This window comes from Meleagris gallopavo, chromosome 5, assembly GCF_905368555.1.
Source record: "Meleagris gallopavo chromosome 5, MGAL_WU_HG_1.1, whole genome shotgun sequence".
Lineage (NCBI taxonomy): Eukaryota > Metazoa > Chordata > Aves > Galliformes > Phasianidae > Meleagris > Meleagris gallopavo.
Window position 1 is genome coordinate 6,256,242 of NC_139408.1, and position 23,238 is coordinate 6,279,479.

Consider the following 23,238-nt stretch of genomic DNA (forward strand, 5'->3'; position numbering starts at 1 on the left):
AGCCTGAAGTCAACTCATTGGCAAGGAGCAGGACCAGACTGGTGGCCAATACAGAGAGGTGAGGCCCTGGGGCTGCTGCCTGTTTGTTCATACGTCAAGCTTCTGCATGTGCCTGATAAGAAATGCAGGTTTTTTCCACTGAGAGGCCTAAAGGAAGTTTTTGGAAAACTGTTTGTTTCCAAGGGCTAATGATTTCATAATCTTCTCCCGATGGGAAGCAGGCTATGAAGGGGGAGGACAGAGTGTTTCTGGTCATTTTAATGAACAGTGGAGACAAGGAGGAAATGGGGACAATGGGGACCTCACTTCACAGTCATGGATTGACCAAGAGCTGGGCAATGACAGGGAGATGTGGCTGCTCTGGATATGTCTTTTGGCAGCTGCTGTATTCAAGCCAGGAAAGACACAATCAAGAAATATGCACATCCTAAGGTGTCATAATTGCTGGGAAACCAGGGTAAAAGATGCCTTACTTTTGGACATGAAAGAAGCTTAGGTGACTTGGATTTGAGTGGCAAATAGCTCTGTCTGGATACCTGTGTGGCTTTGTCAGCAACAAAAAAGACAAGGTGGGAATCAGTTGCACCAGACCATCCCTGGTGGCCAGATGCACAAAAAAGTCTGGATGGGAATGGTACAAGATTGGGCACCAACATTGATGTTGCACTGAACTATCATATGGCTCATCCCAGGGGCCAAATCATGTGGTGAGGAACTTTGCTGATGAAGCTCCAGAAAAGCCCTATCAAACAGACCTGGTGATAGGCAGAACTATCCTTGTTCTGTTGAGGAAAAGATATCCATTCCTAGAGCTTTACTTGTGCCAGTTCAAAAGGCTCAGCCTGAAAAGATAACCTTCCTGAGATATAGTTTATCCTGGTAACAGCAAATCAAGGAAACAAACTTGTTTTCCTCTCCCTGTTCCATCTTTCCTGACCCTTCTGTAAGGGCAGACTGAGAGGACAGGAGTCTGGTTTGATGCTCCTGAAGTGTCAAATTCCTAGAACTTGATGTAGCAAGGTTTGATTAATATCAATAAATGAAGAGAGATGTTGGCTCCTTACTAGGCAGGACCTCCGGATGGTGAGGCCAGCTCTTCCCATCTGCTGTGGGAGACCCAGCCAGTGACTGAGGCCACCTGCAGTATTGGTCTGTGGCTGAACCATATGGTTTGTGAAGCCCTTGGGTTACATAAGAACAGGTACAGGAAGGGAGCTGGCTGGGCTGCAGCTCCCTCGTGAACCACATCTGTGATGTGATGCTGAGAAAGTTGAGTGACTGTTAGGCTCAAAGGGACATTAAACCAAAACCACAAGTGAATGTGGCCAGACAAAAAAAACAAAGGTGATATGTGAGACAGAATCAGGACTGCTGAGCTGAATTCTGTACAAGATTTTTTAACCCCACACTGATTTTGTGTTTCTTTGCTCCAGCTTTGTACTGCCACCTCCCATTTCAGTGCCCAATTAGTTGTGAACAACATCAGGTCCACTCATCAAGTCTCCCCTCAGTGGTATCATTCACATACAATATTGCTTATCCCATTACAGTTTCACAAATGGTGAACTGGATGTGCTCCAACCCTTCTACGTCCCTGGAGGCTGTTCCTCACACTATCTTCCTCACACTATCGATCCTCCTTGAAAATATCAATCTCCCTTTGAAATATCATATCCCTTTCTTGCAATAACATTGGGTTCTGCCAAGGTTATCATCCCTACTATGCACCGACTGGACCATTGGGTACTGAACCAGATCTGTATGACTCATGTTTGTCATACAGAAGCCAACAGAACTTCACGTGGCACACAGGAACCAGAGGTGCCTTTCTGGAGCCATGTGCCTGGATGGCAGCACCTCTGAAATATTGCCATGACCTTGCTGTGGTCGCCTTTGTATTCCATGCTTCCTCATGACTGTCTGCGCAGAGCTTTAAGCTAAAAGATGAGACATTCAGGTCAGTTATGAGGAGGAAATTCTGTACTCAGAAAGTGATGAGGCCCTGACGGAAGGGAGCTATGGATTCCCCATCCCTGGAGGTGCTTGTTCAAAGCCAGGCTGGATGGGGCTCTGGGCAGCCTGATCAGGTGGCAAGCAGCCCACAAGGGATTGGGGCTCGGGAGGCTTTGAGGCCCCTTTCAACCCAACCATTCTGTGGTTCTGTGATCTTAGAGGACCCTTTCAATCCAACCATTTTGTGGTTCTGTGATCTTAGAGGACTCTTTCAATCCAACCATTTTGTGGTTCTGTGATACTTAAGGACCCTCCCAACCCAATAATTCTATAATTCTGTTATCTTAGGCATCTGTTTCAATCCAGCCATCCTGTGGTTCTTTGATCTTTAAGGACCTTTTCAACCCAACCATTCTGTGGTCCTATGGGTTCAAGAAATGTGGAGGCAGCATTCTGCAGACCACAAGTGTGGTGGACAGCAGGTGTGTTTGCCTTGCTGCTCACATTGGTGTGCTTTATGCAAGGCAGGCTCTTCACAAAGACTTGCTTTTCTTTCACCTCTTGCAGGGCTCACCGGGCTTACAGCCAGCAGCACTCTGAGCCACTTGAGCCAGCAGTCATTGGAACACCGTGAGAAGCAGCTGCTGCTCAGCGTGAGGTGCTTTACAACACAAAGGAGCGCCCTGCATGGAACCCCTGCACTGTGGCCGCGAGAAGCCAGGCCCCGCTTCAGCTACAGCCACAAACCCAGCCCACGCTGAGTCCAGGCCACAAGATGGCGGCGGCATCACGCACCCCTCGCCGCCAGGGGGTGCCACATCCCTTAGCGCGCAGCGGCCTCTCTCTTCCGGTGAGGCGCCGGAAGTCGGTGGCGGCGCAGTCCGGCGGCCCGAAGCCGGGCGGAGCGGGGTTGTGCTTTACGCCCGCCGGTGTTTGCGGCCTTTCGGTGCTGTCGTGGGCATCGTCGCATTGGTGGAGGGGCTACGCGCTGAGTCCTGAGCGGGGTTGGAGCTGGGAAGAAGCGGGCCGAAGGGTAGGCGAGCCTTGATAGGTGCGCCTGGTGCAAGCAAGCGGGCCTTCCGGGAGCTCTGTGAGTAAGAACTGAAGCTGTTTCTATATCCTTAATCGAATCGTTGCCTGATTGCACTGGGCTTGGCTTGGCTTTGGGGAGGTTCAGGCTGAATGTGAGGAAAGATTTCTTCTCGGAAAGAGTGGTGAGGCACAGGCTGCCCGGGGGGCATAGTGGAGTCACCATCCCTGGGTGTGCTCAGGAACCACGGAGATGTGGCACTGAGGGATGTGGCCCAGTGGGCGTGGGTTGGGCTGGATGATCTTAGTGGTGTTTTCCAGCCTTACTGCCTTTCTGAATTCCTTTCCCTGTTCTAGGAGTCCGTGGCTGTCTGAGCATGGACACCCTGAAGAACCGTACCGTGGAGGAGCTGCAGGCACTGCAGGAGGATGCTGCGGAGATCGAGCGCTTGGCCCTGGAGTCCAGAGAGGTAAGCAGTGAGGCAGGCAGGTGAGGGCTGGCTGCATGGCACTGTGCTGACCGTGGGCTCTGTTCCTCAGGTGCAGGAGCTGCAGCTGGAGAGGGAGATGGCACTCGCTGCCAATCGCAGCCTTGCTGAGCAGAACCTGAAGTTCCAGGTCCCTCTGGAGACAGGACGTTCTGAGCTCTCCAGCAAGTATGAGGAGCTGCAAAACCTTGCTGAACACTGTAAGGAGCAGAAGGCAAAGCTGGGTGAGTGACTTCAGTCTCACTTCCTTTCGTATAATTGCAGAACCACATAATGGTTGGGTTGGAAGGGACCTTAAAACCCCCCAGCCCTAAATTCTACTTTGGGCTGGTTGTTGCCACCAGATCGGGCTGCCCAGGGTCCCATCCAGCCTGGCCTTGGGCAACTGCAGGGATGGGACACACAAGGCTTCCTTGAAAAGCTGTGCCAGGGCCTCACTGTCCTCTGAGTGAGGAATCTCATCCTCACAGATAAGCTAAATTTCCTCTTTCTTAGTTTTAAACCCATCTCCCTTCATTCTCTCACTCTCTGCCTGTGTAAAAGATCTTTCTCCTCTGTTTATAAGCTGCCTTTAGGTACCAATCAGGTGTGGCAGTGGTTAAGACTGTTTCCTCTTCAGACTTTTTCCTTACACCAACATTTTCCAAGGGGAAGGCACTGTTGGAAAAGCACACAGAGCTCAGGAATGAGGACAGTGAACTTTTTGCTTTAGGTTTTCCTTGTGTCTCAGTAGAAAGCTGTGGAATAGGTGACAAGCTCTGTTAGACAGGTCAGTGTGCTAACGTTTTTGCCCTGTTCTGTGTTTATTTCTCTGCTGCCCAGAGAAATTTTCAGCTGCAATGCATCCTCAAATGTTGCTGGATCTCCTGCAGGTGGAAAGCCAAAAAATTGAAGAGGAGTCTGAGGTGAGCTTAAGGTTTGAAACAATTAGCAGTTCAAGTGATTCGTTCTAAGAGATTTGCAGTTATTCTACCAAACCTAATCCCTTAAATCAAGGATTATCTTTTTGTAGCTTAAAATTGTTGCTCCAAAAAAGGTTGGATTATTTCTTCTTTGATTCTATGTGGTGCAATGGTCCTCTGAGGGAGATACCAATCCCAAAGTGGATTTGGGGAGGCAGCACTGAGGGATGTTGTACTGTCTTCTCTTCCAGAAAATGGCTGAGAAGTTCCTGGAGGGTGAGGTGGTCCTGGAGACCTTCCTTGAGCAGTTCTTGGTGATGAGGAGGTTGTCACATTTGCGCCGGGTCAGGGTGGAAAAGCTGCAGGAGGTGCTGCGGAAGTTACGAGCACCACAGGAGCCTGTCAGGGACGCACAGCAGAAGCAGCCTCCTTGTGCAAACATGGACCCACCGCAGCTATTGCCCGTCCCATCAGGGGCTCCTTCTTTTCCGCTGCCCTACAGCCCGACCCCAGCCATGCCACTCGGCCCCACAGCACACGGAGCTCTCCCACCTGCTTCTTTTGCAGGTGCCCCACTCACCACAGGACACATTGCTGCCTCTCAGCACAGCACCCAGCCCGCCCTTCCCTACCAGCCTCCTCCGGGTGCCACGTACCCACCCTTGCAAGCTGCTGACTCCACACCAGGCTTCTCCAAACCTCCCCCAAGCGCCTCATTTGCACCAGCCTACTCCTGGTCTCCATCCAGGGGCCCACCACATGTTCCCTCCTTTCCCTCCACTCCACCATCCAGACCTGGCTACCCACCTTACACACCCCCTGGGGCTGGGCAGCCACAGTGTCCCTACCCCACACAGCCTCCCCTCTCCAGTTTCCCGATTCCCCCTCAGCCTCCCTATCCACCAGGGCCACCCTGTGGGTACCACCCCCCACTTGGGAACCCCCCGCACCCTGCTTGGCCTGGCAACTAAACCAGACAGTGTCCTCTGCTGCTCCCTCCTCTTTGTGGACTGAGGAAGAGGAGCAAGCCCAGAGCTTTGCTCTTCAGCCGCTCTACACCAGAGTGTTGCATAGGATGCAGTAGCAGCCACACATCTTTAGGATCATTGTGAAGTGGTTGCTGGTGGCTGAAGTGGCTGCTTCCCAACAGGTTCATCCAGGCTCTGATATAGCACCCAGGCAGCCAGCTGTGTGTTATACATGGGATGTGCACTGATAAGGCCTGCTGGGAGCCTGACCACTCTGTGTGCAAGCAAGCAATCCTCTGGGTCTGTCTGTCATTTATAACACATGTAGAGTAGGAATTCCCAGCTTCTTCATAGATATCCCAAAGGTACAGTGGGAATCTCAGTATGTCAGCCACAAAATGTTTGCTGTCTGCAAGGGGCCCTCCTGAAATAGGAGGTGGGAATAGCTGGGCTCACAGGTGTGTTGTAGCTCAGAGATGCTGCCATGCCCTAAAGCAGAAGCACATCCCAACGCTGCCCCTTTCAGGTGACAAAACCCATCTCCACACTGCTCAGGAGCCTCCACATCCCACACAGGCTCTGACTGAGAGAATGAAGGCTCCAAGCACAGGATGTGGGTGCTTTTACACTGAAGAGGGGTTCACGCTGCCCTAGGGGGTGTGTCCAGGTCGCACAGAGGAGTTAGTGTTGCACACTCAGCTGCTCCTGTGGTGCCCAGGGGTGGATTTGGGATTCCCCTTCTTGGGAAACGAGGTGATGGGGAGCCAGGGCTGCTAGCAGAAATGGCGCTTGCATTGCTCAGCACTTCTTCCTACCAATACCGCTTCTTTGTAAGTTATTTATAAGGGGAGATTACTAATGGACTAGAACAAGAGGAATGCTTTAGGGAGTCGATGGAAGCAGTCTCACATGGTGGTTAATTACAGTAATAAAATGGTGAATCGTATGTGGAGTCCCAGCGCTGGTACCTTCAGAAATGACAGAGCTCTATTGATCTTTCTGTGCCATCTTCGCAGCCACACACTGATTTCCTCTCCATTTTCTTAACACAACCTTTCACCCTCCTGCAGTACTGTCTTCCAGTGCATCCTTCCTGCTCTCCGGCTCTTTCTTTCCCAAGGGGCCCATTGCTGCCTCTCTGCACCACTTCTTGCTCATTCCTTGTGCTGGTGGTGCCTTTTGGTTGGCCATCCGAGGAGTGGTATGGTAGCGGAAGGTAGAGAACAAGACATCATTACCGGAAAGAACCATTTTATTACCAGTTAAATGGATTGCTTCTTGATGTTTCTGTTCTTCCTGTGCTGCCTATCCGTGCTTTGCTTTTTGCACAGCCTTTGTGCTGTCCTGCGCACGCGCAGCCAACTTCATTTCTCTGCTTACAGCCCCAAGGCACGTGGTTGCATCACAGCAGCCCTTGGCCCCATGGTGCAAACTTTCAGATGCATGCAGAGCTCAGAAAGTCCCCATCTTGTGCTTTCCCAGGCAGGAAGGAGGCCCAGAAGTGAGAGAATGAGCAGGAAGAAGAAAAAGGTTGCTCAGAGGCTGAGGCACATCAGCACCCTGAGGCCACCGTAGGGTCAGAGGTGAGCGCAGCAAAGGATGCGAGTGGGCTAATCTCCAGCAGAGAGATCCCCAAGTGAGGCGGGTGGGCTCCAGCACCATGGGGATGGGGATATGTGGGCGTACATCCATCTGTTCCATCAGCTCTATGCAGCTGAATTAACCGATCCCATCAGTGGGGCGGCCCTACCTCTGCATCTCACAGCCTGCGGGCAGAGTGCAGGTCATAGTCACTGTCAGAGGAGTTGTCCAGGGCACTGGAAGCTCGTGCTGTGCCTTCCAGGGCTGTGGATTGAACCACACACAGCTCCTTACCCAGTGCCACCAGATGGTGCCCGCATTACAGAGCCCCACATTCATCCTTCCCCATGGGAAGGGAGCGCACGTTCCCAGTGTCCTCACCTGGGTACGCTAACAGGCTCTTCTGGGGGGGCTGAGCATAATCATTGTCCCTCCCCTGCGCCCTCTGCTCCTCCACTCTTGCCCTCGGGGTGACAGTGCTGTTGCGGTGGAAGGAGACTGCAAGGCAGGGTGGCTTGGGGAGAATGCTTGGTGCCGCCAAGCCAGCACTGCACTGGCAATTCAATGTGGTGGCAAGAAGCAAGAGCTGCTTACACCCCACACCAAAACCCCGCTCCCTGCTCACCGCTCTGGTGTAGTCCCGTGGGGCCAATCCACTGCCGCTGCTTCTTCTTGGAGACTGTGAGGAAGGGATGGAGAGAGGGAGGGAGAGGATGAGGTCAGGTTGCATCCCTCCAGGAGCCCACTGTGGCCCCATCTGCCATGTCCAGTAATCCTCCTGGTAATCCCCTGTCTCATGCTGAGCACTCATTTATGCACTAATCCTTGTGCCGCAGGCAGCACAGGGACAGTAGGGACAGAGTGGTGGCAACGATGTAGGGAAAATGGGGATGAAATGGTAGCACTAGTATAGGGACAGTGAGGATGGAGTGGTAGCATCAGCGTGGGATCCAGGGGAAGCCACGTGGAGTGCACACGTGTCACCCTAAAAACTTCAGGGAGATGGGGGATGTGGTTGACACAAAGAGGGGGGTGTGGGGACAGGTTGGGGGTCAGGCCACCTACTCTTCTTCATCAGCCTCCTGTAGGCAGGGGGGCCACAGATGAGCAGCAGGACTCCCAGCAGGAGCAGGGCCAGGCAGATGCTGGCCACTGTGCCAGGGGCGGTGCCAGCAGGAGGTGGCTTCGACTTCTGGCCTGGGAGAGGATGGCGTCACCATGCAGGTGGCACCCCCAAGGGAGTGGCACTGTGAGGAGTGGGCACACAGCTGCTTACAGACCACATGGGTGCGAGAGCAGCCTTGGACTTCCTTGGAGCTCTCGGGACAGAGATGCAGGTAACGCTCCTTGCAGATGATCCCACTGGCATGAGAGTCCCGCAGCTCAGTGCTAAAGGAGAGGTCCCCACAGCGCAGCTCCCTGCAGAGCTGGCGGCTTCTCTCGACACGGTGTACCTGCTCGTCACATAGCATGTGCCAGTGGCCCCTCTGGAACACCTCGATGTGCCCCTCGCATGGCGTGGGGCCGCCTGCCAGCCTGCGCCCGGCACGTGGCTGGGAACCTGCAGGGAGAGGACTGGTGGCATGGTGGCACAGACAGTGCATCCCCATGGCAAGCACAGCCATGAAAACCCATAACAGCAATATGTCATCTCTTTAAACCCCACACGCCCCACAAAACAGCTTCAAAGCCTGAGCAGATGGAGGTGAGGGCCAAGGGCTTGGCAATCCCATGGCACAAGCAGGATGCTGGGTACATCTTCCAGTAACCAAGTGTGTGCAGTTTTGTCTTTGTATGTGAGTGCAAGGGGTACCACTGCCACCCATCCTTTGCCCCCGTCACACGCTCACCTGGGCAGATGAGGAAGGTGGACGCTTTCCTGTGCCCATGGCTGGTCCAACTGAAGCAGTCGAGCAATTCAGGGCTGGTGCATGGCACCACTGCCTCCCACCTCACAGGCAGGCGGCTCTGTGGTGGCAGAGACATGGGACCACGCGCTGGGTCACCAATGGGAACACCAATGGGGATGTCAGTGGTGTCACCCACAGCGACACCAATGGGGATACCACTGGGGTTGTTGCAGCCAAGTGCATGGCAGATGCGAGTGGGTAACTCTGGCCAAACGTCTGGGCTGAGTGCCACGGCCCCCCATCGGCCCCGCAGGTGCAGCTCCACAAAGCCTGAGCAGCTGAAGTTGCCATCCACCAACCGCAGCCATGGGGCGCCTGGTGAGGAAACAGAGACAGTGCAGCCATCACACACGTGGACCTCAGCCCCAAAGCCCCCCATGTTCGCATTGGTGGGGAATGAAGTCCTCGCTATGCATATCCTATCCTGCTACCCAGCTGAGTATCCCTGGGGTGGCTGTGAGCAGGGAGCTCTCACCGGTGGGCTCGGGGCTGGTGGTGGGAGGTACGGGTGGGGGCTCGGTTCTGGTGGGCTCTGGCTCTGAAATGAGAAGAGAGGAAGCAGGTGGGGGCAGTGGGGCACAGATGGCCTTAGGGGGCCATGCTCACCACTGCAGGCGACAATGGCTTGCTGGCTGCAGTTGACAGCCACCCAATGGCACGTCTCCAACCCCTTGCACCGCATAGCCCATGCCTGCTGATCCTCGAGGTCGGGAGGCATGAAGCTCAGCTTGGTAGGAGGGCCACAGTCCAGCTGCTGGCACACACTGTCCTGGCTCACACCATCCCAGCACACAGGGCTCCATCTGCTCCACATTTGCACCTCCAGCAGCCCAGTACAGCGGCAGCCACCACCAGAGAGCCGCAAGGTGGGCTCTTCTGGAACAGTGAGCATTGGTGGTCAGCATTCCTCACCTGGCACTGGGCATCCCATGCCATCATGAAACCATACAGGTTCCACAACCCCAAAGCTGGAGCCCCAAAGCACACTTACCTCCAGGGCCCAGGGCTGCTCCTCTGTGCCTGCAGCTGGCTGCAAGAGAAGGGGACAGTATCAGCCTGCACCCTGCACCATGGGCAAAGTCCCCCAGGAGAAGCACCACATACTCACCCCACATCCCCACCATGAGCAGAAGGAACAGGGCAGGCTTCTGGGCTGCCATGGAGCCGTACTGCCTCCTCCGCCCCGGTGCTGGTGGCTGAGCAAGATATGTGGAGCAGCAACACCTCTGTACCCAGCCTGGGGAAGGGAGGCCAGGGCGGGGGGAGAGGGGAGGCGGGCAGGCAGCAGCAGGCTGTTTTTCTTCCCTCTGTGGTTTTTGCGTCACATCTTCCTCATTTGAAGTTGCATCCTGGTAGCTGCCTCGCCAGAGGCACAACCAGAGAGAAAGAGGGGGACTGTACCTCATTTTTCATCCCATGCTCATCCCCAACCCATCTACAACCCCGTGACATCCTATCTCCTTCCCTATTTCCATCCAATCCCCACTCCATCCTCATCTCAATTTCCATCCCCATGTCATCCCCTTCCTGTCCCCATTCCTGTTCCCATTCCCCATCCCATCTCCAATCTCATCACATCCCATCCCTGTCTACATCTCATCTCTATATTCATCCCATACCCACTGTCTCCCCATCCCATCTCCAACCCCATCCCATCCCTATCTCCACTCCTTCCCATCCATCCTATCCCCATTCCCTCCCCACCAAGGGATCCCCATCAGCCCCTAACCCCACAGAAGGAGGGAGCCCAAGGAGAAGTGAACGTGCCCAGCACTGGGGGCCACGGGGACCTTCCTCTTCCTTGGAGTCCTCGCAGGGCTGCAGGCAGTGTGGAGAAGCCGAGCTGAGCACTAGAGCTTGTACCCAAAGCTGGGTGAGCACCACATTTCTTGTGCCTGAAGCATTGCTACTCTTCCCCCAGTTACAGGCATTCTGGGGACACAGCGTGTCCCTATGAAACACATGGGTGCTGGGGAGGCACTGATTGATTGCACCCTAATTAATTTCCCCAAATCCAGGTCAGGCATGCAAAGGAAGCAGCTTGCCATCGACTTGGTGGCAGTGCTGCTGAATGGTGGCTCTACAGGGCCACCAAGCTCTCCACATGGCAACAGCACAGCCCTGTACACAGCCCAGAGGTTCCCCCACCCCACAGCCTTACTCTGGCCCCACATCTCCATTCCCAATGAGTTTCCTGCCTCAACACTTTCTCGGGGATGAAGATTTTCTATGACTCAAATAGAGGTCTCTAAGAGATGCTCAGGGTGGGCAGCACTGATCCTGCTGGCTGTAGCGGTCCATTGGTAGGACCCAATGTGTTCACCCCATTTCTCACCGAAACCCAACCCATAGGCTGTGGCACGCAGTTCACCACCAAATAGTGGGGACGTGGTATTTGGCACACCCTAAACCTGGGCGGATAGCATCATGCACACAGAGTAGCTTGGCCCCACGCAGGCTCCGCTTGCAGCCCTGCTCCGTCTCCTCTCTCTCTCCTTTGTCTGGGGTTTTGTTGCTATTTCAGTGCTTCCTCTGTTGTTGCGGTGTGGCCTCTTTGTTCTGGGCTGCCAGAGATACTCAGCTCAGTAAACAGCTGGAGGATGTGACAGGGGGCAAATTTTCCACTGTGGTTCAGAGCCCGGAGGCGATGAGAGCTCAACTTTCCCTGGACCCCACTGGGTTCCATGCTAGGCTGAGAATGGCAGCCAGAGCACCGTCGGGATGGGCCAGGGTGTTGGGAATGGCATCCTTTGGGTACACCCAGGAAGAGATGAGGGCTTGCCAGGCAGATGGGGCTAAAAGCTTTTAATGGCCCACAGCTGTGTTATGGATAAGAGTCCCCTCCCCGCTGCCTGTTCCCACTCTCAGCAGCCAGAACACCGTCGGGATGGGCCAGGGTGTTGGGAATGGCATCCCTTGGGTACACCCAGGAAGAGATGAGGGCTTGCCAGGCAGATGAGGCTAAAAGCTTTTAATGGCCCACAGCTGTGTTATGGATAAGAGTCCCCTCCCCGCTGCCTGTTCCCACTCTCAGCAGCCAGAACCCTGGATGTCATCGTAATCACTCCCCTCAGAGAAGCTGGGGTCCTGTGTGTGTTCCTCTAGGGATGGGTCCCCACATGTCTCAGCACCCTGCACGTTCTCGTACCACTCCCCTGAGGAGGTGCTGGAGCTGTCAGCATGGTCGGGGTCTGTTGGGGGTGGTGGTACCCACGGCATGTTGAGCACTGGGATGGCCACACAGGGCATGGCTGGGGGTGCTGTGGAAGGCAGGAGATGTATGAGCACCTCTCAGCCCTCCTGCCACTCCCTGGGGTCCCCATATCTATCTGGGACTGTCCCCATCCCTGGGGGTCTCATCAACCCCATTGCCGTCTCCAGAGCTTTTCCCAACCAGGAGGTCACACCAACACCATCCCCATCCCCAGGGCCATCTTCATCCCTGGGTGCTCTCACCATCCCCAGGGCCGTCCCCATCCCTATAGCTGTTTCAGTCCCCTTACTGGTGGGTGCTGTGTGCTGATGGGTGCTGCTGGATGGGGGCTGCGGGCAGTGCCAGGCACATGTGGAGGCTGCGCTCTCACTGCAGTAGGGCTCCGGGGAGGAGGAAGAGGAGGAAGAGGATGAGCTCCTCACCCTGCCCCATGGGTGGGCACACTGCATGGTTGGCACTGCGGGGACACAGAGTGCATGTCATTAGGGAAGCACAGGGCCACCATTTACCCACACATGGATGGGCAGACAGATATCTGTGGGACAGGAGGATGGAGGATGGAGCTGGCGCACCCTCTGTGGGAAATGGCTCCATCCCATCCTGGGTGGGCACCAGCAGCTGCTCACCCGGCTGTCGGCGCTGTGAGTCTGTGGGGTGGGAGGAACAGGGTCAATGGGGGAACCCATTATAGTGGAGAGGTGCCAGGGTGGGGGGTGGGGTCTCACTGTGAAAGGTGGAGAGGGCCACAGGTGGCTTGCTGCTGAAATCATAGTGTTCATAGTCAGAGTCAGAGGAGTCGGAGCCCTTGGTGGTGGGAAGAGTTGCAGGTGTGGAGTCTGCAGGGAGAGAGAGAGCTGGGGCTGCAGTCACCAGCAGGTTGCAGGGGCTGGTGGTCTCAGGGAGCATGTAGGGCTGATGGGGATGGTGGGCTGCTGGAGTGGATGGAGCTAATGGGGCTGCTGAGGACTCATAGAGCTGATGGTGCTAACACAGTGAGTGACCTACTAGACCCACCTGGCCCCTTGGGGAAGTCTGCAGGTGCCTCCCTGTAGTTGTTGCAAGTCTCTAAGGGCATGTCGTGACCCTGGCTGCTATGGGTCACCAGGAGTGGCACTGGGGTCCCCAGGGTGAGAGCTGCAAGAGTGGAGAGGATCAGTGAGAGTATGTCTGGGAGCAGTGCCCCATGCACCCCTTAAGCCCAGAGGGACCCTTACCGCTCCTCTTCCTCAAGTACAGCAAGGCAGTGGTGAAGACCACCAGTGTGAGCAGGAGCAGTGCTGCCAGCACCACACATGGGATGAAGAGAGGCATATGCAGAGGGGACAGGGCCCCCAAGCCCTTTGTGGCTGCAGCAGAGAATGGACAAAGTTCATGACACTCTCCCACCCACACCCCTTGGTTCCCCCCATCTGTACCAAAGCACACTTACTGCTTGGGGATGTACCACCACTTGGCATCACTGTTACCTCCAGGGTTGGTGTCTGCAAGCCCTGGGAGCCTGCAGGAGGGCAGAGGGGAGGCTGCAGCTCCACGACCCAGAGGGGCTGCTGGCCCAAACCTTTTCCCATGGGGCCAAAGAGTGCCGTACCATTGCAGATGACACCGGCAGCACGGGACTCGTGGCAGGGAGCTGACTTGTTGTAGGTCCAGTGGCAGTATGCCAGTGAGGGCTGCCAGTCCGGGCACTCATAAAGCATCTTGGTGGGCAGTGTGTGGTGGAAGGAAGGACGCAGCAGTGGCTCCCCACAGCCCAGCATGTGGCACAGAACTGCAGCCTCCAGCATGTACCAGGTACTGTCGCACACAGTGCTCCATGTCCCACGGTAATGCACCTCCACACGACCCGCGCAGCCATCCTTGCCTCCAGACAGCCGCCACTCGTGATGTTCTGCAAGGGCACTGTGTAGGGTCAAGATGGCGCCACAGCACAGGGGGCAGCCATTTCCACAACACAAGGACCAGACAGCACCACGGCACTGCTTTTGGATGGTGCTGCAGCACGAGTACAGTGCCAGAGGCATCACCCCCGAACGCACACGTCACCCACCCGAGCACACCACGCTGGCGTCCTCTTTGTGGCTGCAGTCGTGCTGTAGGGCAGCAGGGCATTCCCCCAGCTGTTCCTCGTGCCCGCTGCAGTTCACCTCGTCCAGCAGCACGGGGCCATGCCCCCGGCCGAAGGCAGCCTCTCGTGGCGCACGCAGTGCCCAGCCGCAGCCCAGCTGCCGGCACACCACGGCAGCATCTGCCAGGTCCCAGCCATCGTCACACACCGTGCCCCAGCTGCCCGCCTGCCGCAGCTCCACCCGGCCCTCGCAGCGGCTGTGCCCACCAGCCAGACGCAGCACTGGGGCACCTGGGTGAGATGGAGAGGTGCTGGCACCCGGCACTGTTCCAGGGAGGGCATGCACCCACTGTGCCCTTACCTGTGCAGGTGACATTTGCTGGCCCTGCTGCACAGCAGCTGGGCTCAGTGGCCAGCTGCAGCTGGCAGAGCTGTGGCTCCCACCCACTGCAGTTGGCCACTGCAGTTGGGCATCCCTTGGAGAAATCTCTGTCACTGTCCAGGCTTGCCATCACTGCATCACCCTCAGCATCCCCGCAGTGCAGGTGGTGGCACAGCTCCCGAGAGGCAGCAGCACTCCAGGACCCCCGACACACAGGCATCCAGTGGCCACGGTGCTGCACCTGCACTGTGCCCTCACAGGGGTGGCTGCCACCAGCCAGGCGCAGCAGGGCTGTGCTCCAGGGACCTGCAGGCAGCTCGGGATGAGGATGGCAGGGGGGTCCCCACACCCGCTGCCCCATGGATGGATGCCCATTCTCACCTGGCTCTGCTGTGGTGTTCCTCGGCACCGCGGTGAGAACTCCTGTTGCCTCCACTGGAGCTATAAAGAGGGGGCAGGGAGGTGTAGGATGGCAGTGGGATGCCAGTCCCCAGCATGGCACCAGAGGTACAAAATGGCGACCAGAGTTTGCCTGCTCTTAAGCCAAAACCTCAAATTCATCCCATGTGGCCACACATTGACCCTCCTGATGCAGGGGACTGCTCTGGGAAAGCCTCCAGGCTTAGCAGTGGGGTTTAGGACAGGCCTGTGCCCAGGTGGTTAGTGCTAAGGGGAGATTTTAGGACACCATGTGTGTGCTGGGGGCAAAATGGTGTCTGGGTCTGTTGGGAACAGAGGGCTGCGAGCTTAGCGCCTCACTGCTCAGCTTGGGAGGAGGAGAAAAGCAGGGGCGCTCTGCACAGCCTGCAGCATGGGCAAAGCATTTGCTTTCTCTCAGCAATGTTCCACATGAAGCAGCATTCTTTGAAGAACAATGTTCTGGTGCAAAAAGCAGGGTGGGATGGGGTAGGGTGAGATGCTCCTGGGGAACAACAGCAAAGCACTTCACCTCCCTGGTGGCAGCAAGGGGACACGGAATGGGAGACCTCATGCTGGGTCAGACCTGACAATGGTGCCAAGCATCCTCACCGTGTATCGAACCCAATGTGTTGGCAACGTCCCACCAGAGCTGGGGATGATGGCATACCTGGTTTGGGCACAGCAGCAGCGCAGAGAGCAGCCAGCAGCAGGCACAGCACCTCCATCCTCACCTCCTGCCCATTGCGTCAGGTGCTGCTCAGTGTCGGGATGTGGCCCCGTGCTGCTGCATGCCGCACCTCCGGCCCCAGTATGCAGGAAGCCAGGGGTGTCGGTGTGGGGGTGGTTCCATCCTGTCCCACTGCAGCACCACATGGCCATGGGAAGCGGTACACTGAGGGGTAATGGAGGTAGCTTGGGGACCGTGTCGTGCACCCGTGGTGTCCTTATAGTGCATCAGTGGTGTGGGAGAAGCTCAGAGCACTGTGGGATCACACTGTGCCACATCCTGATTTAGGATGAGAGGGGTTGGGAGAACCCACCCCCACTGCAGGGTTGAACTCTGCCACCAGCAGTGGGGACAGGGGGACCCTGGGATAACCAGGATGGATTGAATGCAGTTGATCACTTTGGCATCTGTGGATAAAGGGGTGGGCATGGATATGTGGTCTACCACCGGTAACCACAGCAGTGGGATGGGAAATGGATTTGGAAGCCTTCATGAAACTGAGGAAGCCCAGCACAGCAGCCACATCACTGCCTCCATCCATCCCCATTTCCTGTCACATTCTATCCCCATCCCATCCTATTCCATCCCCATCCCATCCCATCCCCATCTCCACTCCCCATCCCTATCTCCATCCCATTCCATCCCCACTCCCATCCCCACTCCCATCCCATCCCCACTCCATTCCATCCTATCCTATCCCACCCCATCCCCATCTCATCCCATCTCATCTCATCACATCCCATCCCCATCCCTAGTGCCATCCCATTCCATCCCCATCCTATCCCATCTCCATCTAATTTTCATCCCATCCCTATCTCATCCCTGTCCCATCCTATCCCATTCTATCCCCATCTCATCTCATCTCATCTCATCTCATCTCATCTCATCTCATCTCATCTCATATCCCATCCCATCCCATCCCATCCCATGCCCATTCCATCCCCACCTAATCTCCATCTCATCCCCATCCCATCCCATCCCATCCCGTGCCCATGCTCATTCCATCCCCGCCTAATCTCCATCTCATCCCCATCCCATCCCATCCCATCCCGTGCCCATGCTCAGTCCATCCCCGCCTAATCTCCATCTCATCCCCATCCCATCCCCATCCCATTCCCATCCCATCCCCATCCTCATGCCACCCACTCCCTGCCCAAAGTCACAGCAGCTGGGCCACAGCCAGGACGTTCCCACATGCACCCACACCTGGAGCCAAAGCAAACAGCCTGTGCTTGTCCCCAGCAATGCAAAGTGACCCAGTTCTGTGCCGCCACCACACCAGGCACCACTCCTTTGTTTTAAATATTTAATTTTGGTAACAACAATCAGACTTAAAAATCTTCCATAAATAAGGGTCCCCACCCCACAGCGCAATGGGTACAAAATGTTGTACAAAACAGACAAGAGGCCAGTCAAGGGGGGGCCACAGAACTCGGCATCAGCACTATGAACACAATGTGGCAATGAGAACCTCAGAAAGGAAGGGGACCCCGTGCCCCCAGCACCGCAGTGGAAACCCCAGGGCAAGGTGACAGCGGGATGTCACTGATTCCCAATGGGGCTTAAGAATGGTCCCTCCAGTGTCTCCTCGAAGGAGAATAGGAATAGGGACAAAGTAGACGGTCCTGGTGGGGGTCAGGAGCTGCCACGGATCCTCTCCATGTAGCAGCGCAGCTCCTCAGGGTCACGCAGCCCCATGTCCTCACACACCCAGCGGATGTCGTCCTCACCAGCCACCAGGATGGATTGCACATTGGGGGTGGGCTGGGGGGGATCCTCAGGGGCACGCTGGGGTGCAAAGGTGACGAACTCCACGCGTTTCCGCCGGTTGCCCCCTGGCACAGACCTTTCTTTGCGGGACTCCACTGAGGTGCCACTGGGGGACCCCATGTCGGGTGCCAGAGGGTCTGCACAGCAGCAGCGCTCAGGCTGGGGGCCTGGCAGGGTGTCAGGCTCAGGCTGCCGGCGATCCAGCTGCCGGCTCAGCTCCTCCTGGTCAGTGCCCAGCCAGACCCAGTTGTGGGGCTGGGAAGCCGCAGGAGCGGTGCTGGTGTCAGGGGGCTCCTTCTGCTGGTAGCGCAGCACAAAGAAGACGCAGTTAACGAGGAAGATGAAGATGGCCAGGCAGAAGACACCCAGCAGCACATACATGCCGATCTCCAGGTCGCTCACACGTGCAGGGGCCTTCACCATTTCTTCCTTCTCCTCCTCCTGCATGCCATGGCCATAGCCTTCCTCTCTTTCCTCCTCCTCCTCTTCGGAGGAAGACCCCATGCCCTGCAGCTTTGTGTTGACCAGTCCCACATCACCATGCTCACCCTGGCCTGCCATCACTGCCTCACCTGACAGGGCCCCCTCTGCCCTTGGGAATGGCATGGGAGACTGGGGGCTGCTTGGGGGGGTGCTGTGCCCTCCAGCCACCTCTAACAAGGCAGTGCCAGCAGCCAACACAGCAGCACGGTGACGGCCACGGCGGCACACATCCAGGGGGTGCAGGCTGAGCTGCAGCAGGGCCCCTCGGCCCAGCCCCTCCACCACCACCCGCGGATGCCAGGACGAAGTCCCCACCACATTGACCACTGTGGGATCCAGTGAAGTGACAGCCAGCACGGCATCCTGCCCACCATACAGCTCCATCGGTGCCAGCGTGCCATCAGAGAAGGACAGCCAGACAGATAGCGTCGCCTCCTGCCAGGACACCGAGTGGCACCAGGGTGGCACTGGGGCACAGAGCTCCTCCTTGGCCACCCACAGATCCTCACCTGCTTGGAGCCCTGCAGCGTAGCTGTGGCCTGGCACACGGCAGTGAGCATGCCAGGGTGGCTAGGCTCCAGGTGCAACGCCAGCGCCAGTCCTGCCACCACTGCAGCACGCAGTTCTGTCACTGCCACCTTCTCCTCCGACACCACCAGCATCTGCTCACCGAGGATGGCATCCGACAGCGGGGAGCGCACCTGCAGGAAGCTGGTCAGCATCCTTCCACTACCGCATCTCCCTGCGTTGCCCCAAACCTACCTCCACTGAGGTGACGCCGGGCTCCCGGCCCACCAGCACAGTGCCGCCTTCCAGTGATGCCACACGGGGGTCCTGCACGCGTGCCCAGCTGGCCACCAGGTGCGTGACATCCAGCAGCCACTCAGGGCCTGGCAAGTAGGATAGGTGGCGGCCACCATCCTGTGGATGTGCCACGAAGTATGCCAGGAACCGCACTGCTGTGCGCTGGTACTGCAACCGGCAGCTCCGTGCCCGCCGCTCAGCATCCTCCCCAGGGTCCTCCACGTCACTGCTAGAGCTGTGGGCACGAGGACACATGCATCACCCACAGGCAGAGGGGCGAGTGTCATGAGTGCCAGGGAGGCTTGGTGGGGTACTGGGTCACGGGATAGGGGGCAGGGTACACCATGAGCACCATTTGGACTCAGAAAGACATGCGGCACAAGCACGATGGGGCTCAGAGGGACAGGGACACACATCACAAGTGCCAGCTCCCTTCCATCCTATGCCAAAGCAGCAGTAGCACAGAGTGTTCCTCTCACCTGTCAGTGTTCCCAGGCAGACGCCAGCCACGCACCTGCTCCAGGGCAGTGTCTCCCAGCTGGACACGCAATGGCAGCAGAGGTGCCCAGACAGTGAAGAGCAGCGAGGCATGCAGGCGGTGTGCCCAAAAGTCCACCCGCACCCCACGGGCACCACGGCTCTCCTTGCCCCCCACGAACACCGCATCACAGCCCTCCGATACCTGTTGGGGCACACTGAGGGGCAGAGGGTGCCCAGGGAGTGGTGCTGGCGGGCTGGGACCCTGCTCACCTGCAGCACTTGTGTATCTGCTGACTCACAGCCTGGTGGCTCACTGAGCTCGGACACGGCACCACCCACCTCCACTGTCACCAATGTCACTGGCACAGTACGGGGGACACCGGTCAGCGGGGACGTATTGAGAAGCTCCAGCTCCTGTAGACACAGTGGGGCTGAGCACCATGGGGAGGTGGGGTGGGATGCGGGATGGGGGCACCCACCTGCACCAGGGGGACGAGGACGCGCATATCACGCTCCGACACCTGCACCTCCCACACCAGCTTGTCCTTCTGAGCCTCAGGGTCCTGGCCTGGGTATTCCACCTGCCAGGTGAGGGGTCGTGCCAGTGCCTGACCCCCCGTGCCATTCTCCACCGCCAGCTCTAGGTGGAGAAGCTCAGCTGCCTCCAGTGCCCTGTGGGAACAGAGCTCTGGATGGGACCCACTGGGATGGGGACCCAACAGAATGGGGATGTCCACCAACAGGGACCCACTGCTTCAGGGCTGCCCCATATCCCAAACTAGGACCTACTGGGATGGGACCACCCTGCATCCCCAACTGGGACCTATTGTTGAAATGGAGCTCTCCCACACCATCAGCCATCCAATTAGAATTTGCTGGGACAGGGACAGTGCAACATGCACGGGTTCCCATGCCCAAGTGGGCCATACTGGGCTGGATATGCTGCCATGCACAGGCCCTAATGCCAATTGGGCCATTGTGGGATGGATTCGGTGCCACGCACAGGTCATTGCGCCCAGTGGGGCCATACTGGGATGAGAGCAGTGTTATATACAGGTCCTTGTGACCAACTGGACCACAGTGGGATGGTAGCGGTGCCATGCACAGATCCCCATGCTCAACTGGGGCCATACTGAAATGCATGCAGTGCCACGCACAGGTCCCCATGCCCAAGTGGGCCCCACCAGGTGCCACGCTGAAAATCTCTCCCATGTCACTGCCCATACCTGGTGCTCCTAAGGATGTCCCTGCTGCGCCGACATGTCACCACAGCCGACCAGTGCTTGGGGCCACGGCTGCGTTCCAAATGGACAGTCCACGCAGGGTCCGCAGACCTGGCGGCCACCACCTGCAGCCCCTTCTTGGCCTTGACTCTACGTAATGAGGAAGGGCCGTCATACTGTGCCCCCATCACAACCCCCCCTCCTCACACGTGCTCTCACCGCAGGGTCAGCAACATGGCAGTGAAGTTGTGTCGCAGCGCCAGGCTGGCAGTGAAGTGCTGCCCAGGCCGCAAGGCTCTGTCAGGGACGCGCAGCAGCACTCTCTCATCCAACTGCACCTCTTGCCGTTGTGCCACTGCCGGCACTGCCTGCATCTCCAGCATCCCCACGTACCGCAGAGGCTCCACTGTGGCACTGGGATGGCTGCAGGTTCCCGGCCCAGCCACGCCGTACCACAGCTCGACTGACTCCAGGGATGACACCGGGGAGAACCAGCGTGCTGGGATCTCCAGTTCCACCAAGCAGATGCCCAGTGGGGCCTGGGGGGGACAGCAGCCTTAGGGCTGGGGGCTGAGTGGGGCCAGCAGCACTACGGCGACAGCACCTTGGGGCTGCAGGGCTGTGGGCTGTGACCCACCTGCACATGGCAGGAACCTTGCACCGTCTGGCTGCGCTGCTGGGCCTGCAGGACAATGCAGGGCAGCGAGTGGTCCCCAGGGGGGTCCCGCCGGCCACGCCAGTCAGGGCCATGCAGGTGGAAGAGGACACGGGCATTGGGTTCATCTGGACTCACAGTGCTGTGCAGGGGCACGGCACGGATGGCCCAGGTGGGACTCTTGGTGGGCACCTCCTGGAAGAGATGGGGATGGCGGTGTGGTGTCCCCGTGGGCTCAGCACGGCTTTGTGGTGGTTGGCATTACCTGGTGGGTGCTGAAGGGTGGGTAGGAGGCTCGCAGAAGAGGTGAGGGGCCAGCGGTGGGGTGGCGGGGCAGCAGCAGGAAGGTGTCAGAACGGGCATGCAGAGAGGTGTTAGCAGGCAGGACTCCATCCGCACGCTGCAGGCGGTAGTGCTCGGGCACTTCCTGCAGCTCCATCTCCACAGGCAGGAACACGGGCTCCGGGGGGGACCACTCGCTGCTGGCTGAGGAGATGGAGACAAGGCAAGGGTGGGCACTGAAACAAGGGAATGGCTTTCCCATGGGCTTTGGGCACTGCTGCTCCTGGAGAATCCAACCCCCAACCTGCCCAGGAAGGAGTCTGCTGGGGGGAGCAGTGCTGAGTGATTGCTGGGGGTGGGAGCCAGGCACTGGGCACCTGGGGGTACAGGGGTTGTGTGGGACAGATCCCCACCAGATCCAGGGAGCACATGGGGCAGATTCCAAATGGATCGTAGGGACTGGATGATTCCCAAGGTCCCTTCCAACCCAACCATTCCATGGTTTTGTGATCTTCAAGGACCCTTTCCAACCCAACCACTCCGCGGTTCCACGGCCGCCCAGGGCAGATCCCGGTAGACTCCGGGGAGCACATAGGGCAGATCCCAGCTCATCCCATGTCCACCTCCCGGCTCTCCCCGGGATAGCCGTGTGGAGCAGTTTCCGGCCTGGGGGGTTCGGTGCCCGCGGTGCTCACCTGAAGCCCCGAGCAGTGCGGCGGCCAGCAGCAACAGGTACGGCACCTTGTCCAGGGCCATGGCCGGACCGGTTCCGGAGCCGGGGCCGTGCGGGCTCCGCGGAGCGTCCGTGCGAGCGGAGCCTCTGCTACCGTCCCTCCGCCTCCGCGCGCAGACAATGGGGCCGGGGCGGGACCGGCACCGGCGCCGCCTCACCCCGGCGGGTCCTAAACGCCCCGCGCCGGGCACTGCGGGACCCCGAGGGAGCAGACACGGAGCGACATTCTCGTCCCGAGCCGGGCACCGGGAGAGATTGGGAGACAATGGGGAGAAGGGGAACAGCGGGGTGAGCTGGGCGGACTGGAAGGATGAGGGATATTGGACGTGCTGGGGGAAATGGGAAGAACGAGGGGCACTGGGAGACCTGGGGAGGTAAGGGGCATAGGCGTCATGGGAGAACTGGAGGGTTTGGGAGGCATGAGGACAGGCGGTGCTGTGAGGACTGGAGACATTAGGGAGAGTTGAAGGCATTGGGGACACTGGGGCACTGAGGGACTGGGAGGAATGAGGGGTAATAAGGGCACGGGGAAGGGTGGGGGACACTGGGAGAGCTGGAGGGATTGAGAAGGATGGGAGACACTGGGGGCACAGGGAAGGGTGGCGGTGTTGGTAGGAATGCAGTATGCTGGGGAGAACGTGGGAGGAATTGCTGGTGGGACTGGGAAGAATGAGGGACACTTGTGGGACTGGGGACTCTGAGCAGGACTGGGAGGGATGGGAGGCATGGGGGGCACAGGGAAGGGTGGGTGTGGTTGAAGGACTTGGGCACTGGGGCAGACCTGGGGCACTGGGATCACTGGAGGGACTTGGAGGGTAATTGAAAGGACTGGGGGCACTGGGGGTACAAGGAAGGGAGTGTGACATTGTGGATGCTGAGTGCAGTGGGACAAAGTAGGAAGACTGAAGGGACTGGGAAGGCTGGGGGCCATAGGAACAGTGGGGACACTGGAAGGGATGGGGACACAGCGTCAGAGTCGAGGGCACTGGGGACACTGGTGGCAATGGGGGAACACTGGAAGGACGGGAGTGCCGCAAAGCCAGAGGGCACCAGGGACAGAGCCAGACATTGGCACTGATAACCTCACCCTCAGCAAACAGGCGACAGAGACAGCACTCACAGGGACAGTATGTCCTGCCCCCACCCTGAGTGTCCTCTGTGCCCCCCCC

At 57.8% G+C, this 23,238-nt stretch overlaps 4 protein-coding genes across 12 annotated transcripts; 1 reads left to right on the top strand and 3 right to left on the bottom strand.

Annotated features, from left to right (window-relative positions):
* The first annotated feature begins 2,776 nt into the window (after nt 1–2,776).
* On the top strand, nt 2,777–6,286 carry VPS37C (VPS37C subunit of ESCRT-I). Of its 2 annotated transcripts, none has more exons than XM_010710767.4 (5): nt 2,777–3,047; nt 3,340–3,452; nt 3,523–3,694; nt 4,293–4,375; nt 4,624–6,286. In XM_010710767.4, exons 2-5 carry the CDS (start codon nt 3,360–3,362, stop codon nt 5,341–5,343), a joined length of 1,068 nt encoding a protein of 355 aa, XP_010709069.2. In that variant the 5' UTR covers nt 2,777–3,047; nt 3,340–3,359; the 3' UTR covers nt 5,344–6,286. The 2 variants fall into 2 exon arrangements, with proteins under 2 accessions (XP_010709069.2, XP_003206241.2); XM_003206193.5 differs by having other exon boundaries at nt 2,777–3,043.
* Nucleotides 6,287–6,574: 288 nt separating this feature from the next.
* CD5 (CD5 molecule) lies at nt 6,575–10,435 on the bottom strand. 5 transcript variants are annotated; one of them, XM_010710771.4, is made up of 10 exons: nt 9,940–10,435; nt 9,823–9,861; nt 9,438–9,707; nt 9,307–9,369; nt 8,772–9,146; nt 8,198–8,482; nt 7,987–8,118; nt 7,547–7,600; nt 7,303–7,419; nt 6,575–7,106 (listed from the first exon to the last, which is right to left on the bottom strand). In XM_010710771.4, the coding sequence occupies exons 1-10, from the start codon at nt 10,235–10,237 to the stop codon at nt 7,087–7,089; spliced, it is 1,653 nt and encodes a 550-aa protein (XP_010709073.1). In that variant the 5' UTR covers nt 10,238–10,435; the 3' UTR covers nt 6,575–7,086. The 5 variants fall into 5 exon arrangements, with proteins under 5 accessions (XP_010709073.1, XP_010709071.1, XP_010709072.1 ...); XM_010710769.4 differs by having other exon boundaries at nt 6,575–7,185; nt 9,438–9,704; nt 9,940–10,432; XM_010710770.4 differs by having other exon boundaries at nt 6,575–7,185; nt 9,307–9,363; nt 9,940–10,432.
* Nucleotides 10,436–11,787: 1,352 nt separating this feature from the next.
* On the bottom strand, nt 11,788–15,720 carry CD6 (CD6 molecule). Of its 3 annotated transcripts, none has more exons than XM_085226051.1 (12): nt 15,580–15,720; nt 14,874–14,933; nt 14,472–14,798; nt 14,093–14,290; nt 13,634–13,933; nt 13,475–13,543; nt 13,260–13,391; nt 13,060–13,179; nt 12,771–12,881; nt 12,618–12,692; nt 12,335–12,502; nt 11,788–12,091 (listed from the first exon to the last, which is right to left on the bottom strand). In XM_085226051.1, exons 1-12 carry the CDS (start codon nt 15,635–15,637, stop codon nt 11,862–11,864), a joined length of 1,848 nt encoding a protein of 615 aa, XP_085082177.1. In that variant the 5' UTR covers nt 15,638–15,720; the 3' UTR covers nt 11,788–11,861. The 3 variants fall into 3 exon arrangements, with proteins under 3 accessions (XP_085082177.1, XP_085082176.1, XP_010709075.1); XM_085226050.1 differs by having other exon boundaries at nt 12,672–12,692; nt 14,093–14,401; XM_010710773.4 differs by having other exon boundaries at nt 14,093–14,401.
* Nucleotides 15,721–16,931: 1,211 nt separating this feature from the next.
* On the bottom strand, nt 16,932–23,190 carry TMEM132A (transmembrane protein 132A). Of its 2 annotated transcripts, XM_010710774.4 has the most exons (11): nt 22,032–23,190; nt 21,320–21,540; nt 21,037–21,249; nt 20,619–20,938; nt 20,403–20,549; nt 19,656–19,848; nt 19,447–19,590; nt 19,176–19,378; nt 18,655–18,931; nt 18,402–18,593; nt 16,932–18,327 (listed from the first exon to the last, which is right to left on the bottom strand). In XM_010710774.4, the coding sequence occupies exons 1-11, from the start codon at nt 22,933–22,935 to the stop codon at nt 17,275–17,277; spliced, it is 3,867 nt and encodes a 1,288-aa protein (XP_010709076.2). In that variant the 5' UTR covers nt 22,936–23,190; the 3' UTR covers nt 16,932–17,274. The 2 variants fall into 2 exon arrangements, with proteins under 2 accessions (XP_010709076.2, XP_085082119.1); XM_085225993.1 differs by lacking the exons at nt 19,176–19,378; nt 19,447–19,590; nt 19,656–19,848.
* Nucleotides 23,191–23,238: the final 48 nt, after the last annotated feature.